This window comes from Osmerus mordax, chromosome 19 (assembly GCF_038355195.1).
Source record: "Osmerus mordax isolate fOsmMor3 chromosome 19, fOsmMor3.pri, whole genome shotgun sequence".
Lineage (NCBI taxonomy): Eukaryota > Metazoa > Chordata > Actinopteri > Osmeriformes > Osmeridae > Osmerus > Osmerus mordax.
Window position 1 is genome coordinate 4,865,497 of NC_090068.1, and position 17,642 is coordinate 4,883,138.

The following is a 17,642-nucleotide window of genomic DNA, read 5'->3' on the forward strand; positions in this document are numbered from 1 at the left end:
TGGCATGTGATCACTGCTCTGGATTCATCTCTTTAATTGGAGCGCACCGCCAGTCCAATGTGACACAGATGTGTGTGTGTGTTGTGTGAGTGTGTGTATGAACAGACATTTGTAATGACATCAGGTGATTATCCTACCTGACTGCTCCAAAACAAACACTTTGTGGCCATTCATTTATGGGATGAAGCCAAAGTCAAAGGGTTATTTCAATGTGTGTTTGTTTGTGTGTTTGTGCATCCGTAAGCGCTTGTGAATGCAACTCTGCCTGTTTGTGTGACTGGGTGTCCGAGTGTGTGTCTCTGTGTGTAAACTTCTGTATGTGTGTCCCACCCACAGACTGTCCTACTGCCCTTATGCTTCAAACACACGCTGTCACCAATCCATCTGAAATACGGATAACTGATAACCTAAAACCTCACTACCACTCTCCCTCTCAGCCAATAGATGTCCAGGGAGGGGAGGGACCAAGCGAGTCTAGCCAATCCTCCATTTTTTATTTTCCATTTTTGGAGTCCAGGTTATTGATCAGAAAATAAACCTGTTGTGTTTCCTACACTGTCTCATGTCTGCGCTGGATCTAAAAGTATTACAACCTTTACTGTAGGCTTCATGAGTGGAGGAGCTAAAAGGTTTTTGAATCAGATATCTGTGTGTGTGTGTATGTTTATGTGTGTGTGTGTGTTCTGGAAGATGAAATGGATCAAATATACTTGCCCGGGCTATGATCTCATTTAGCCCTTACACACTGACCTAGAAACATGGGTAAAACAAGGCTGAGCGTTGATGTGAATATGTCCATCCCATGTCCACTGGGTTGTGCAGGCACCAAGAGTCGGATTCAACCCTGTCAGACATGCTCCTCTTCAGAACAGTACATACAACTCTACGCAGGTCTTGTTGACCCAAACGTCAACGTCGTTGACCCAAACGCTAGTGGCTGCGACCATGCAACTGGACACCAAAAAGCAATATTTTGTGACCATGTTGACAAAACCTGTCTGTTTAAATAGTGGTGACCAACAATAGACTGTAGCTGTGTGTGACCACTGTGTGAATATGATGCAACTGATAAAGCAGGACTGTCATGATGACGTGATTATGTGAATGGGTATTACACTGGTTGAATCCTCTTCAAATATATGGAGTGCACCTGTGGAGTCAGGTGGCTGAGCGTTGAGGGAGTCGGGCTAATAATCTGAAGGTTGCCAGATCGATTCCCGGCCGTGTCAGGATCAGAATGGGATTTATTCGCCATAAAAGTTTGCACAGACAAGGAATTTGCTTTGGCAGGAAGGTGCATACAATAAACATATAGGGAACTAATATTTAAATATGTGGACTATCTATACTAAGGGTACATAAAACTAACAGTACTAAGTGGAATTAGAATTAAATAAAATATACAATAAAATAAAATATAAGTAGCTGTAATTTACAATATAAAAATACAAATATTACAAAAAATACAAATGTACAAGATACAATTTTGTAATGCAGTGCAAAAAGCAGTGTGTTTTAAGCAGGAAGTCATTAGAGTCAGTGTGGTCCCTTGGCCTTGTTGAAGAGGCCAACAGCGGAAGGGAAGAAACTGTTTTTGTGGCGTGAGGTATTGGTCCTGATGGACCGCAGCCTTCTGCCGGAGGGGAGTGACTGAAACAGGGAGCGTCCAGGGTGGGAGGAGTCGGCCACAATCTTCCTCGCTCGCCTCAGGGTCCTCGAGGTGTGCAGGTCCTCGAGGGTAGGCAGATTGCAGCCAATCACCTTCTCAACAGTGCGGCTGATACGCTGCAGCCTGCTCTTTTCCTTGGCAGTGGCAGCAGCGTACCAGACGGTGATGGAGGAGGTGAGGATGGACTCAATGATGGCTGAGTAGAAGTGCACCATCATTGTCTTTGGCAGGTTGAACTTCTTCAGCTACCGAAGGAAGTACATCCTCTGTTGTGCTGTCTTGATGAGGGAGCTGATGTTCAGTTCCCACTTGAGGTCCTGGGAGAGGATAGTGCCCAGGAAGCGGAAAGACTCCACAGTGTTGACTGGGGAGTCACACAGGGTGATGGGGGTGAGTGGGGCTGTGTTCTTCCTGAAGTCCACAACCATCTCCACTGTCTTAAGAGCATTGAGCTCTAAGTTGTTCTGGCTGCACCAGGTCACCAGGTTGGCCGCTTCCCACCTATAATCAGACTCGTCTCCACCAGAGATGAGCCCAATAAGGCTGGTGTCGTCCGCAAACTTCAGGAGTTTGACGGACGGATGACTGGAGGTGCAGCTGTTGGTGTACAGGGAGAAGAGCAGAGGAGAAAGGACGCAGCCCTGAGGTGATCCGGTGCTGATGGACCGGGAGTCAGAGACTTGTGTTCCCAGCTTAACACACTGCTTCCTATCAGACAGGAAGTCTGTGATCCACCTGCAGGTGGAATCAGGCACGTTCAGCTGGGAGAGCTTGTCCTGAAGCAGGACGGGGATGATGGTGTTGAAGGCAGAGCTGAAGTCCACGAACAGGATCCTGGCATAGGATGCTGGGGAGTTCAGGTGCTGTAGGGTGAAGTGGCAGGCCATGTTAACTGCATCGTCCACAGACCTGTTGGCTCTGTAGGCAAACTGCAGGGGGTCCAGTAGAGTGTCAAATGACGTTGTGTCCTTGGGCAAGGCACTTCACCCTACTTGCCTCGGGGGGAATGTCCCTGTACTTACTGTGAGTCGCTCTGGATAAGAGCGTCTGCTAAATGACTAAATGTAAATGTAAATATGCAGGAAAATATAAAGCAAATGTTTAACCCTGACTAATGATGTGAGTAGGCCCTTCAGTTCCTCATGGTTTACATGTCCTACACATGTATGTAGACCTAAACATTACAATATGTGAACACACACACACACACTGAATAACTACTGGCCCAAAGGGACAAGAAGGCAAGAAGGCATCTAGACATTGTTGTTATTCACTCACCTGTTCTTAAGAAAAAGTACTTCTGACTCCAACACTGTTTTCCTGTACCTCTGTTTGTTCCTCAGGTCTGATTACCACAACTGCCAGGAAGTTGGACAGAGAGCAGCAAGCAGAACACTTTTTAGAGGTAGGCTATACGGGGGGGGGGGGGGGGGGGGGGGGGGGGGGATGGCCGAAAAGGCTACAAGATTGCAGGACTAGGTTCTCTGTAATAAACGCATGAGGGGCAGAATTCTTCCCTAGTCCCTAATCTAGTCCCTTCCTTCCTTCTTCCTCCTCTCTTCCTTACCCTCATTTCCTCCTTTTCTGCAGTGGCCAAGGTCCTTATCGTTCCCCGACACCTGTGACAGTTCAGTGTTGAGAGAGAGAGAGAGAGAGAGAGAGAAAGAGAGGGACAAAGTAAGAGAGATGCAGCCTTGTTTTGCCCTCAGGCTTCATATAAACTATGATAAATGAGCTCAGTTCGGGCTCCAAGTGTTTCGGGCTGTATTTCTAAACTGGAGTCATTTGTCATCAGTTATCTCCTCGGCTCAGGACAGAGGCAGGAGGAGAAGGAGGAGGAGGAGAAGGAGGAGGAGAAGGAGGGGGAGTCAGAAGAGAAGGTGGAGGTTAAGGAGCAAGAGGAGGAGCAGGAGGTTGAGGGGTGGAGGAGGTTGAGGAGGAGGTGCAGGGGGTTGAAGAGGAGCAGGAGGTTAAGGACTTGGAGGAGCAGGAGGTTATGGAGGTGAGCTGGAAGAGGAGGAGAAAGAGGGGGAGGAGTTGGAGGAATAGGAGGAGGAGCAGGAGGAGGAGTCGGGGTAGGAGGAAGAGGAGGAGGAGGTGGAAAGGAGCTGGTCTGCTCTGCTCTCATCTGATAGGAGCAGGCGCTGGGTCCCAGATGTGTGTGTGTGATTACCATATCCTGCTGCGCCTCCGCATGCAGATGAAAAGTATGCTGCAGAGATCCTGGAGGGATACACAGTCCTCTGGGGAGGGAGACAAACATTTTGACGCACACACACCATACAAACACACCTCACATCTCACTTAGACAGTGTCCTCTTACCCTGTGCTTCTCCAAACAGTGTTTAAGACTAAAGAAAGCAGGTTTAATGTGGTCTTCTGTGACAGTTTTTATTACACGCCTGGCTGGTCTGGAGACCGACTTGTTTCTGCATTCATTAACACCTAGACAAACACAGAGACTAATCATTTCTCTCTTTGTCAGGGCAAAACTGAGTCAGCTAAATTAAACCCAGGCATGACAGACCAAACTGTTAGGATGAGAATGTAATGAAGTGGTTTAGTATCCCTGACCCCCACCTTTCCTCAACCCCTCAGCCCCATCCCTAGCCCCCAGCCCCATCTTCATCCCTATCCCAAGCCCCAGCCTCATCCTTGGACCTAGCCCAACTTAGTCCCGGCTCAGAACCAATTCCTGGTCCAACAGGACAGCCTTGTGTGTCGGTTCTGATCTGTTTAGCAGTCTGGGGGGCTGCCAGCAGCACTGGCTCATCTGCTGTTATTGATCAGTGACCAGACCTCTGTCAGCACGGAGATCAATGGGACAGGGAGATTGCCCGTGGACTTTGGTCCACGTGGGCCTGGCGCAATACAGGGACACACACACACAACTGCACACACACACGTACACACACACACACACACACACACTCACACACACACCTACCTACATCTTCCCAACCTCAATGTATAGCCTAATGATGAAGTTGAAATCTTGTGTGACTGTGTGTGTGGGAGTGTATATCTGTTTTTGAATGCCTGTGTATGTGTGTGTTCTCAGGTGACAGTGATGGATGGGCCTGTAGCTTCCCGTCAGTCCTCGGTGTGGGTCATAGTTCACATCCTGGACGAGAACGACAACAAGCCCACCTTCTCCGAGTCCACCTACCGCATCAGTTTGGTCGAACGCGACCGCAACAAGCGCGGCGATCCTATCTACCGCATCTTCGCTTTCGACCGCGACCAGGGAGAGAACGCCAATATTACATATAGCATCGTCACTGGCAACGAGGAGGGCAAGTTCACCATCGACCCCAGGACTGCTATGGTGTCCTCCAAAAAGATGGTCACGGCAGGAAGTTACGACACTCTCACGGTACAGATCATATCCTGCTTCAGGGGGTCTCACAAGCTGTGTGTCCCGCCCACTGATGTTTGACTGATGTTCCTCCTGTCCAACCAGATAAAGGCCATAGACAATGGTGTCCCTTTGCTGTGGTCCACTGCCAGACTGGAGATTGAGTGGGTGCGCAAACCCGTGCCCTCCACAGTGCCCCTGGTGTTCACACAGAGGTACTACAACTTCTCCATCTCTGAGGCCAGCTCCGTAGCCATGCCCGTGGGCGTTGTTGCCGTCAGCCAAACAACCGCACCGCTCTGGTTTGACATCATCGGTGAGGTCACGATAATGCGGGTTCGACTCAAGGAAATGCATGTGGCGCCTTTGCATTTTTGAACAATGACGATGGTTAACCTCGCTTTCTCTCTCTTTCTCTCATTCCCTCGTTTCCTGTGAAGGAGGAAGGCCAGCCAGGGAGATGTTCTACATTCCTCAGAACGGGTGTGGGAGGAACTGCACGGCTGACACAGGTCTGACAGAACCCTCTAACTGTCGCTGCTCTGCATTCTCCCAGATAACCCTCATTCACAACTAGAACCCATTTACCAACTCTCACCATGTTGTTTTTGATGGCCACTGTGTACACAAAAACCCTAAGTGCCTTAAACGTCTAGCCGTTTCGGTAAGGGAGACTCTCACGAGTCCAGACTTTCTTGGATAAATCAGGAGAAGCATTTTCTCAGCGTGGCCGTGCTATATTGGCCATCGCCCTCCAATCGGATGGCTAATGCTAAATCCCTGTGGTAATCTCTAGCCTGCAACGCTCTGGTAGTTCTAAGGAACAGACTCGATCAGTATTCCAGCGCGAGAGGGACTCTAAGCCCCCCTCTCTCTCACCAGAGAGAAGACCAGCGCTGGCACTGAATACCCAATAACGCAGAGAACCCAGAACCCTAATCAGACAGGATGGAGAAACCTGTAAGCTTGCGGTGAAGGGAAAGAGCTCCCAGATCGAATGCAGATTTCTGGTCTCTGTTTGAGAGTGATAAGACTAGATATTTAGTTTGTGTGTTTTCTAGAGACAGACAATTATTTTATTTTTTTTGGGGGGGGGAGGTCGGGGGTGGTTGGATGACATTTCTATGTCCCTCAATCCTAAGCCTAAGATTGTATGGAACTGTGCTATAGAACGATTGACTTCACAATCCCACACCGCTGGGCAGAACAGTTACACTTCAATAAGTAACTATGAACTATTGTTACTTACTGGAGAGTAAGTGTAAAAAGGAAGTGTTTCGGTGTGTGAATTCTGGGAGAGGTAAACCTAGCTGAGCTGTCAATGTGTGTGTGTGTCTGTATGTAAGTGCGTGTGTGTGTGCATGTGTGTACTTGCGGGTGTATGTTCTTATATGTGTGTGCACGTGCATGTGTGTGTGCAAGCCTGTAAGTCAATGTGTGTGCGTGTTTATGTTTATTCTCTCACATTGGAAACAAACACGCACACACATTGACTTACACGCATGTGTGTGTTTGCTACCAGGTGGCTTCGACCTGTTTTCGCTGCAGCTGGACATGGGAACTGTTGTGATAGCGAGGCCGCTGGATGCGGAGGTGCAGTCTGTCTACAACATGACGGTCCAGGTGACTGACGGGACCAACGTTGCCACCACCCAGGTACACCTGGACACACACACACACGCAGGTACGCACACACACAGAAACACAAGGATGGACACAGACACATACACCCAGGTATGCACACACAAAGAAACACACATACACACCCAGGTATGCACACACAGAATAACACTTTTGGTTATAAACCTGACCCTTTGACCCACCACCCCCAACCCCACCTCCCCCAGGTGTTTATCCGAGTCCTGGACAGCAACGACAACACCCCAGTCTTTTCCCAGCCCACGTACGACCTTAGCGTGTCGGAGGACACGCCTGCCGACACGGAGCTACTCCAGGTGCAAGCATCGGACAGGGACGAACGGGCGAGACTCAGCTACTCGGTCCACGGCAGCGTGGACCCGGCCAGCATGAGGCTGTTCAGGGTCAGCCCCGGGACCGGCGTGGTCTACACTGCCGACCGGCTGGACTACGAAGCTCGCACCCAGCACATTCTCACGATCATGGTGAGGAGGATGGAGGGGCAGTTCTGATGGAGGGGAGTGTGAGGGGAATGTTCTGGGGGAGGAAGGGAAGGAGGGGGAGTGAGGAGGTGGGCGGGGCATGTTCTGGGGGGGGGGGGGGGGGGCTGAAAGGTAGGGGGGTGGTCTGAGGGAGGGAGGGAGGGAGGGAAAGGGTGAGTGTGGGAGTGGGGAAGTTGGGATGTGAGGCAGGTAAAGTGAGAAATACAGAGGGTTGGGGAGGGAAGAGGGAGGGAGGTTTGCATCAGAAAGAGGGAGTGGTAAGAAAGGAAGACAATGTGAGGTTAGGTAGAGGGTGGGAGAGAGACAGAGAGAGGAAGAGGGAAGGGAAATAAGATGGTAGCAAGCATATTTGGGAGTCAAGGACAAAGTGCATTTGTGAGAGAGAGATAAAAAGCATAGTTTAATATCTTTCTCCCCCTCTCCTCATTGCCCCCTCCCCCATACTCCCCCCCTCCCCAATAGGTAAAGGACCAGGAGTTCCCCTTCAACAGGGACCTGGCTCGTATCCTGGTGGCGGTGGAGGACTCCAACGACAACATCCCCTACTTCACCAGCACCGTGTACGACGCCGTGGCCTATGAGTCATCGGGCCCTGGGGCCTCCGTCCTCCAGGTCACAGCCCTGGATCGAGACACTGGTGTCAACGGCCAGCTCGTCTATTCCATAGAAGCAGGTAACTGGCTCTGCCTGGAGCAGACTGGCTGGAGCATCGAGTAGAGCATTTCCTAGGGATTGTAATTGTATTTTGTCTTTAATATTACGGGATATGAAGCATTTCAATGTGTAACTTGTATGAGGTTTGCAGCTGAACTGTTGACTGTGGATCTCAGGTGCAGGCTGCAGTGGGTGGAGTCTGTCCCGGCTGCGCTCTAATATCGTTGATTTCTCTAGGCACAGTTCACGTTCTGCACTGTGCCTTCTAGTCAGTCAGTCAGTTTGCCTGTCAGTCTGATTGTTTGTCTGTCCGTCTGACTGCCTGCTTGCCAATCTCAGTGACACGTGCTCTCTAACTCTCTCTCTCACTGACTTTCCGTCTGACTGCCCCCCTCCCCCTCCCCTCCACCCCTCAGGGAACTCTGGTGGCATGTTCGGCATAGACAACACCACAGGCCTCATCTCCATAGCCCGGGACCTGGACCTGAGCTCTGTGGGTTACTACATCCTCACCGTGTGTGTCAGCGATGCCGGCACCCCTCCGCTATCAGCCACCTCCACGGTGCGCGTCTCCCTCACGCTCTCTGACCTCTCCCTGCCCAAGTTCACCCAGAGAGAGTACCAGGCCGAGGTGAGGGGAAGTAGGGAGGGAGGGCAGATGAATGGATAAAAGGATGGATGGATAGACGGATAGATGGATGGTTAAATGATTAGATGGTTGAATGGATGGTAGATGGATTAATGGGTAGATGGATCGATGGATGGATGAATAAATGGATGGTTGAATGGATAGATGGATGGATTAATGGATGGAGGGATGGATAGGTGGTATAAATTATTGGATAACGCATACTAAATGCATGTGCTGTCTACAGTATAGTATGACCTGGTTTCATGTTATATCATCATGAAATGTCATGTTGAAGGTGATGGAGAACTTGGCTCCAGGAACATACGTGACCACCATCACTGCCCTCAGCCGCTCAGCGCTGGTATATGACATCACAGGGGGCAACGAGGAATTCCAGTTCACGATCAATCGCCACACCGGTGTCATCACCACACGCAAAATACTCGACTTTGAGGTGTGTCTACTTTATGCCTTTTTATTATATATATTGATAGATAATGATCTTAGCTTATAGTTAAATTATGAGTGTGATTAGACAAATGTACTCCAAGTGACAACGTTCTGTAAATCTACTGGCCACTAATAGTTTGGGTTATAAGAAGATTCCGGAATCTAATTCAAGAAACCACCAACCCTGTTTCACTTCTAAATCCACTCTGCTTGTTCAGAGATCACAGGATTATCGACATTAAAGTTTTGTTTGTTTATTTACAAGTACACCAGTAAATCCTGAACCAAACAGGAAGCTAATCATGAACCAAACAGAAAGTCCACAAATGACAGTTGTAATTGCAAAACGCACGGGACAGAATTGATGAGATTTGTTTTCCGAGGAAAAAGATTTAGAAATTTAGATTTGAACGTGTAAATGGAAAAATGATGAATAGGCTAATTAAAATAGGCAACTTAAAGACATCTGGCAGCGTGGACGTGAATGAAGATGACTGTTTAATCCACACTGGAGAGTAGACTGTACAACAGGAAATTACAGTTAATTCATATTTAATGGTCGACATAGCCTCTGCATTCATCGCTATACCCCTGCTGTTATACAAAGTCACATGTTTATGTGTGTGTGTGTTCTTGTATGTGTGTGTATATGTGTGTTTGTGTATGTGTGTATGTATATGTATGCACATGTATGTGTGTGTGTGTGTCTGTGTGTTTGTGCATGTGTGTGTGTGTGTGCCAGCGGGCTGCATCCTACTCTCTGGTGGTGCGGGCCCGGAGCATGGCAGGGATGGAGGCCAGTGCCAGTATCAGCGTCCAGGTGGCAGACCAGAATGACAGCCCGCCTGTTTTCCAGCAGACCAGGTAACCTGGACCCTTTCTACCATCCCAGGAAATTCTGAGCTCTGGTCAGGACTAGGTTTCAAACCTCAGTCTCAGGGGTGTTTGTATTCAGCCTAATATGAAAACGTTTTAGTTTTTCTTTCACAAAAACACAAAAAGAATTGATTATCGCTTACTGTATTTACTTTAGAATTACAGATTGTCATTTCATGAATGTGGTTCGCTCTACAAGCTTAAATACATCGGACAAATGACAATTTCCCTGCTAGAATTGACTGAGACGGCTCTTATTCTACCTCCCTGTTAGCATTTGAGTGTGTGTCTTTGCGACTTTGCGGCATTGTCTTTCAGTGGCTCCTCCTGTCCCTGCAGGTACAAGGGTGTGATAAGCGAGGCTGCCCCTGTCAACAGTGTGGTCCTGGGGGAGGAGGGCAACCCTCTGGTCATCCAGGCCTCCGACCGCGACCGCAACCACAACGCCCTGCTGGTCTTCCAGATCATCGAGGAAACCGCTCGCCTCTTCTTCAGCGTGGACTCCGGGACCGGCTCCATCAGGTGGGGGGAGGGGCCAGAGCAGAACGCCATTTTGGAGATGTGTGTTTATTTGAGCGGTTGGTAAATCCATGTGTTGGATTGGGGTCAGTGACTGTGAGTGTTCCTGCAGAACCATCTCTTCTCTGGACTACGAGACCTTCTCCCAGTTCTCCTTCAGGGTCCACGTGAGGGACAGTGGGCAACCACAGAGGTCTGCGGACAGCCCTGCGGAGGTGTTCATTAAGGTACACACACATGAACGCAGTTGCCTACATTGCTGTAAACAACAGGATTTACCACCATCTTGGCCTTGTCGATGTTGTTTACATTATTCACGTTAACTTCACCTTCTGTTGATCAGTCAGTTCACGGAACGACATTTCGATCATCACGCAAACTGGGATCTAAACAGAACAGTTCTCACCCCTCTGTCACTCGTCCAGGTGCTGAACATCAACGACTCTCCTCCCAAGTTCTCCCAGGAGGCCTACGAGACAGTCCTACTGCTGCCCACCTACCTGGGGGTGGAGGTTCTGAGACTCCAGGCCTCCGACCCCGACCTGACCTCCGACCCCGGGGCCAACCTTGACCTGGGGGCCAGCTCTGGGCTGGTGTACTCGCTGGCAGACAACACCCTGGAGCACTTCTCCATGGACCGCTCCAGCGGCATCCTGACCCTCACCAACCGTAACCTCCTCAAGGACCGCTACCGCTTCAACGTCAAGGTGACCGTTTGGCCGGCTGCCAGGTTTAACGCTTCCATTTGATGAATTAAACCTTTTCTCTGCACTGTAGGTGCACTCCAGACTGGGCAATACATCCATCTGTGGGTCCACATCACAAGACTTCCTCTCTATAGTAGTCCTAGATATGAATTTACTTACAGACGTACAGCTGATGTTGACTGGCATAGAGGATTGTGACAGACAGACAGACAGAGAGATGGGATGGACAGACATGCAGAAGGTTATGACGGACAGACAGACAGAACATTGTGATTGACAGACAGACAGACAGAAGGTTGTGATGGACAGACAGACAGACAGACAAATGTTTGTGACAGACTGACAGAAGGTTGTGACAGACAGACAGACAGAAGATAGTGACCAGAACAGCTGTGTGACGTTGCCATGTGCTCTCCAGGTGTGGGACGGGCGTTTCTCCAGCACAGCGCTGGTCACCGTGTTGGTCCGAGAGGCCATGGACAGCGGCCTGCTCTTTACCCGTCCCTTCTACTCCGCCTCCATCCCAGAGAACAGCTCCAACGTAACCGTGGTCACCGTGGTCAACGCCATCGGACACCGCCTCAATGAGCCGCTGAAGTATGTGCTGCTCAACGCCGGCGGTCGCTTCACGGTCCGACCCACGTCTGGCGTGGTCCTGACAGCGGGGGTTCCCTTCAACCGCGAGGAGCAGCAGAGCTACGAGCTGGTGGTCGAGGCCAGCCGCGAGTACGACCGCCTCAGGGTTGCTAGGGTTACTGTACAGGTGCAGGTACGGAAAGGCGTGTCTGTTTTGGGAGGTGTGTGGGTGTGCAGTATTTGTGTATGTGTTTATGTGTGTATCTCAGAGGAATTCAATTGGAAGTCTCTTAGCACTCACCCTCTCAACTCTCCTCAAGTCTTCACTCCCTTCCTCAGAACTATAGTATACTGTATGCTTGCACACACATGCATGCATGCACACGCTCTCTCTCTCTCTCTCTCTCTCTCTCTCTCTCTCTCTCTCTCTCTCTCTCTCTCTCTCTCTCTCTCTCTCTCTCTCTCTCTCTCTCTCTCTCTCTCTCTCTCTCTCACACTCTCTAATGGGTGTCTCCCTCTACAGGTGGAGGATGTGAATGACAGCTCCCCGGAGTTTGTCAACCTGCCGTACTACGCTGCGGTGCAGGTGGAGGCGGACCCAGGCTCAGCCATCTTCAGGGTGACGGCCACCGACAAGGACGCAGGCCTCAACGGGGCTGTGACCTACAGCCTCAAGGAGGAACACAAGAATTTTGAGGTAGCCGAGTCTTGTTCTTAAAGGGGCCCTCTGGGGGTCCTTGTGCTTCTGAGGACCATGGTGAGGCAGGACTTCTGGGTGTGTGTGTGTGGTGGGGGTGGGGGGTGCTGTCCAGTAAATGGTTCAGAAAGAATGCTGTACAAATAATTATAAAAAAAACTTAATGTAAAGAAATAATGCAATGAAAAGATTAAGCAAACATTTTATACTACTTTTACTTTTATACTGCCTCACAAAAGACAAGAACAATAAAAAAATATTGTGTACCTAAGACTTTTGTGCAGTGCTATGCCATCTAATATTTTAGCCCCTCCCACCCATAGGTGAACCCCCAGACCGGTCAGCTAAGCCTGAGGAGGTCATTCGAGGTGGACCTATCCAACGCCGAGTACAAGGTGGTGGTGGTGGCCCGGGATGGAGGCTCCCCTTCCCTATCCAGCGAGGTGGAGGTGCCCATCACCATCGTCAACAAGGCCATGCCCGTCTTCGACAAGCCCTTCTACGGCATCACGGTCAGGGAAGACGTGGCATTGGGGGCGGCTGTCCTCTGCATCAATGCCACCAGCCCTGAGGGCCAGACGGTCATCTACACCATCATGGAGGGCGACCCGTCGCTGCAGTTCGACATCGGCTTCGACACAGGGGTCATCCGCGTGGTGTACCCGCTGGACTACGAGAACACGCAGTACTACCGGCTGACGGTGAAGGCAACGGACACTCTGACAGGGGCTCGGTCGGAAGTGGACGTGGACATAGCCGTGCTGGACGTCAACGACAACCCACCGCTGTTCCAGAACGCCGCGTACGCTGCCACGCTGGCCGAGAACTCCATGATTGGAACAGCTGTGCTGCAGGTGTGTGTATGTGTGTGTGTGTGTGTGTGTGAGAGAGAGAGAGAGAGCATTCATGTGTGTGTGTGCAAGCATACAATATTTGTGTTTATTAATGTTACATCCTAACTGAATGTGGTCCAACTGAAATCAGACCTAATCTTGTTAGCCATCCCAACATATCCTGTCCTTTGCTTACTAGTCCTAAATTGGTCTGCTAACCCAAATCGAATCCTTGTCTAACCCAAATTTAATCCTAGTCTAACCCTAGTTTATTTACCCAAATGTATTCCTGGTTTAACCCAAATCTAATTTTATTTTAATCCTAATCTAACCCTAGTCTGCTAACCCAAATCTAATCTTGGTCTAACCCAAATCTAATCGTAGTCTAACCCTAGTCTAGCCCAAGTCTAACATCAGTCTAAGCCTGACCTGATGTCCCTCCCGTGTGTCCAGGTGCTAGCTCTGGACCAGGACTCTGAGAGGAACGCAGAGGTGAGCTACCAGATCCTGTCAGATGTCTTCAACAGCACCGACTACTTCCACGTGGACAGCAGCAGTGGCTCGGTCCTCACCGCGCGCATGCTGGACTACGAGGTCACCCAACGTTACAACTTCATCATCCGGGCAACCGACCAAGGGGAGCCCCCCCTCAGCAGCGACGTCACCGTCACGGTGATGGTCACCGACACCAATGACAACCCGCCAGTTTTCAGCCAGGGGACGTATGAGGCGTACGTAAGCGAGCTGGCTCCCCGGAGGCACTTTGTGACCTGCGTTCAGGCGTCGGACGCGGACATCTGTGACGCCGACAAACTGAGGTGAGCGAAAGGACAGGCTAGTTTCTCCACTGGCTCCCCTCACTGTTCATAACATTATAGAACCAATGCCACGGGAACACTTTACCACCATGGCATTTTGAAATGCACGAAACTTTGTTAAACACCTCTGTCATTTCATGAATTTTTCTAAAATGGGTTTCTGAATCATCTAGTACAGTTTTTCCTAACCTTTTTTCAGTCATGACATCCTTAGAAAAGTTTAAAAATTTAGTGGCAAAATTTTACTTCTTCATGACATCTATGTGATGGCTGGGGCTGTTGCGGCAGGGGGTAAAGATGACCCTCTTGGTGGTTCTAGGGGATATTGCTGAATGTTGGTGGTTGTAGTGTTAAGAAGTGGACCAGAAGCTCCTCCTTCATCATTCCTGTTTGTCTGGCTGTAGGTACAGCATCCTATCTGGAGACGAGAGGATGACGTTTGGGATGGACGCCGAAACGGGGGTGATCATCCTGTCCAACCAGCGCAGGCAGGGCACGAAGGGATCTTACCGCCTCAACGTGTCTGTGTCGGACGGGGTCTTCACCAACACCGCACAGGTAGGCTGCCTCACACATCACCAGTGACAATAGTGAAGATGATGATGATTATAAGGGTGAATGATGATGGTTGTAAGTGTGGCCTTGCACTGTCACCTCACAGCAACAGGGTTCAGGATTTGAGTCAGCTTGGGGCACTGTCAGGTGCTCAGGTGGGCTATCTCCCAGGCTTTTATGTGTGGGGTTTGCATGTTCTCCCTGTGCTCACATGGGACCCCATGTCGCAAAGAACCCAAATAACAACATGCAGAACAGATTACTCTCCTGTCCAGGCATGTGGGGAGCACATGGACTTGGCCCCAGGTCGCCTCAATGTGGCTGACCACTGCTCCTACCTACCCGTGGAGGAAGGACAATGTCGAGAACACGTGTGTGTGTGTGACATCTACCTGTATGAGAGGCCGTATAGGACTTAATTCATACTTGATCTCACATACACGCCATGACCTCACATATATACCATTATACTCTCACATATATACCATCATACTCTCACATATATACCATTATACTCTCACGTATACACCATTATACTCTCACGTATACACCATTATACTCTCACATACACACCATGACCTCACATATATACCATTATACTCTCACATATATACCATTATACTCTCACATATATACCATCATACTCTCACATATATACCATTATACTCTCACGTATACACCATTATACTCTCACGTATACACCATTATACTCTCACATATACACCATTATACTCTCACATATACACCATTATACTCTCACATATACACTATTATACTCTCACATATACACCATTATACTCTTGCACATAAACTGGCATACTCTCTTACACACGCAAAAATACCGTCTTATATGCACCATCATACTAAAGTATGACAATATATGTAAGAGACAAATAGTATGTGTGAAACAGAATGTTACTATATGTAAGAGAATAACAGGATGTGTAAGAGAGAATACTTATCTATGTGAGAGAGAATACTTGTCTATGTGAGAGAGAATACTTGTCTATGTGAGAGAGAATACTTGTCTATGTGAGAGAGTATATTTGTCTATGTGAGAGAGAATACTTGTCTATGTAAGGGAGAATACTTGTCTATGTGAGAGAGTATATTTGTCTATGTGAGAGAGAATACTTGTCTATGTGAGAGAGTATATTTGTCTATGTGAGAGAGAATACTTGTCTATATGAGAGAGAATACTTGTCTATGTGAGAGAGTTTGATTGAAACGGAAGGCAGTTTGATTGAAAAGGAAGTAGTACTGAATTCTCAGTTCCTGATTGGCTTACAAATGAAGAAGAAGGATTTGGGGTAGATGTAGCTAACGCCCACCTTCCCTATCAAGACGAGACTGAGTGACATGGCAAGATGGCAGGGAGTGGGCGGCTTAATGAAGCCATTGGACTTATTAATAACATTTTGAATACTCTAAATGCTGCGGCGTTATTGTAGGGAGGACAGACCCGTTCCTGAAATACGTTTTTACAGTTATTCCTGGGGAAATTATGGAATTAAATTACATATTAACTATACTAAAATAATTGTGCACAATAATATTGGCTAAATGTAGACGTTTTTAAAGGTTTAATTTTACCTCGAAGCTTTTTGTGAAAATGAGGCTAGTTTCACTACGGCGACTTTGGATGTAGACTAGGCTACTTTAACATGTTAGCTGATTAGCCAGTATGAGTGAGATATGTATACAGTCACATTAACAAACCTCTTCTTTGTAAACTATTTTGTCTTAAATACGATGGGAACACATCACATTAACAATTCCAAAACGCACCACACGCCAAACACATTTTTTGTCAAGCGTCTCTAAGCTCAGATTCCGAGTCGGATCCATGAAGCTATTTCGTTGCAGTGAATGGGTGCGGGCACTCATCGTGCATAGGGGCCTACACTCAAATAGGATCCTAAAAGTCCCAACTGGAAAATGTTGTGAACAGATTTACATCAAATTCAGGTTGTGGCATTGAAGCTTAGGTTAGTAGCCAAGGGTGTAAAGACCACTCGACTAATTAAAGACGTCAACGGTTAAAACCCCAGTGCCACGGGACGGTATTCACACAGGCATTTAATTTAAATGATAGTTTGTTTCATCAATTGAAAAACTGATCTAGGACTTTTGACTCAAGTAGTGGGGGTCGGTATAGCTTCCTAAACAACTATGTAATTCTACATTTGAGTTTTTTTGTGGATTTGCTTGAATCGTTGTCAGAAATGTTGGAATCAAAGACGACAGCCATCCACAGTGGCTATTTCTGACGCTAACGATGAAATGCGCCTGCTCTTCAGACCTCGATCAGGTGCATCACGGAGCGGCAGCAGCACTCTGTCAGGAGTTAGTCTTAACCGAAATACTGCGGAGTTTGATATTGGGTTTGCGCCATCACTTGGCTGGCATTAAGACTAGCTCCTGACAGAGTGCTGCTGCCGCTCCTTGATGCACCTGATCCAGGTCTGAAGAGCCGGCGCATTTCATTGTCAACGTTAGCGTTAGAAACAGCCCCCGTGTATGGCTGTCGTCTTTGATACAACATTTCTGACAATGACGCCGCAGGATTTGGAGTATGCAAAATGTTATTAATGAATCCATCTTGTCATGTCACTCAGTCTCGTCTTGATAGGGAAGGTGGGCGTTAGCTACATATACCCCAAATCCTTCTTCATGTGTAAGCCAATCAGGAACTGAGAATTCAGTACTACTTCCTTTTCAATCAAACTCTCTCACATAGACAAGTATTCTCTCTCACATAGACAAGTATTCTCTCTCACAAAGACAAGTATTCTCTCTCACAAAGACAAGTATTCTCTCTCACATAGACAAGTATTCTCTCTCACATAGACAAGTATTCTCTCTTACATAGACAAGTATTCTCTCTTACACATCCTGTTATTCTCGTACATATACTAACATTCTGTTTCACACATACTATTTGTCTCTTGCATATATTGTCATACTTTAGTATGATGGTGCATATAAGAGGGTATTTTTGTGTGTGTAAGAGAGTATGCCAGTTTATGTGCAAGAGTATAATGGTGTATATGTGAGAGTATAATAGTGTATATGTGAGAGTATAATGGTGTATATGTGAGAGTATAATGGTGTATATGTGAGAGTATAATGGTGTATATGTGAGAGTATAATAGTGT

General features: G+C 48.2%; 1 protein-coding gene across 1 annotated transcript in view; it reads left to right on the forward strand.

The window, feature by feature from the left end:
- The window catches only part of LOC136963525 (protocadherin Fat 3), a 50,661-nt gene that overhangs the window by 12,523 nt on the left and 20,496 nt on the right, over window positions 1-17,642 (forward strand). The window contains exons 6-23 of the mRNA XM_067257677.1: window positions 3,013-3,074; window positions 4,731-5,045; window positions 5,133-5,343; window positions 5,468-5,539; window positions 6,550-6,683; window positions 6,875-7,150; window positions 7,631-7,841; window positions 8,239-8,453; window positions 8,749-8,907; window positions 9,646-9,767; window positions 10,119-10,301; window positions 10,411-10,525; window positions 10,724-11,005; window positions 11,424-11,774; window positions 12,105-12,278; window positions 12,602-13,132; window positions 13,565-13,929; window positions 14,334-14,487. Coding sequence (XP_067113778.1) covers window positions 3,013-3,074; window positions 4,731-5,045; window positions 5,133-5,343; window positions 5,468-5,539; window positions 6,550-6,683; window positions 6,875-7,150; window positions 7,631-7,841; window positions 8,239-8,453; window positions 8,749-8,907; window positions 9,646-9,767; window positions 10,119-10,301; window positions 10,411-10,525; window positions 10,724-11,005; window positions 11,424-11,774; window positions 12,105-12,278; window positions 12,602-13,132; window positions 13,565-13,929; window positions 14,334-14,487 — 3,932 coding nt within the window. The remainder of the gene's footprint in view (window positions 1-3,012; window positions 3,075-4,730; window positions 5,046-5,132; window positions 5,344-5,467; window positions 5,540-6,549; window positions 6,684-6,874; window positions 7,151-7,630; window positions 7,842-8,238; window positions 8,454-8,748; window positions 8,908-9,645; window positions 9,768-10,118; window positions 10,302-10,410; window positions 10,526-10,723; window positions 11,006-11,423; window positions 11,775-12,104; window positions 12,279-12,601; window positions 13,133-13,564; window positions 13,930-14,333; window positions 14,488-17,642) is intronic.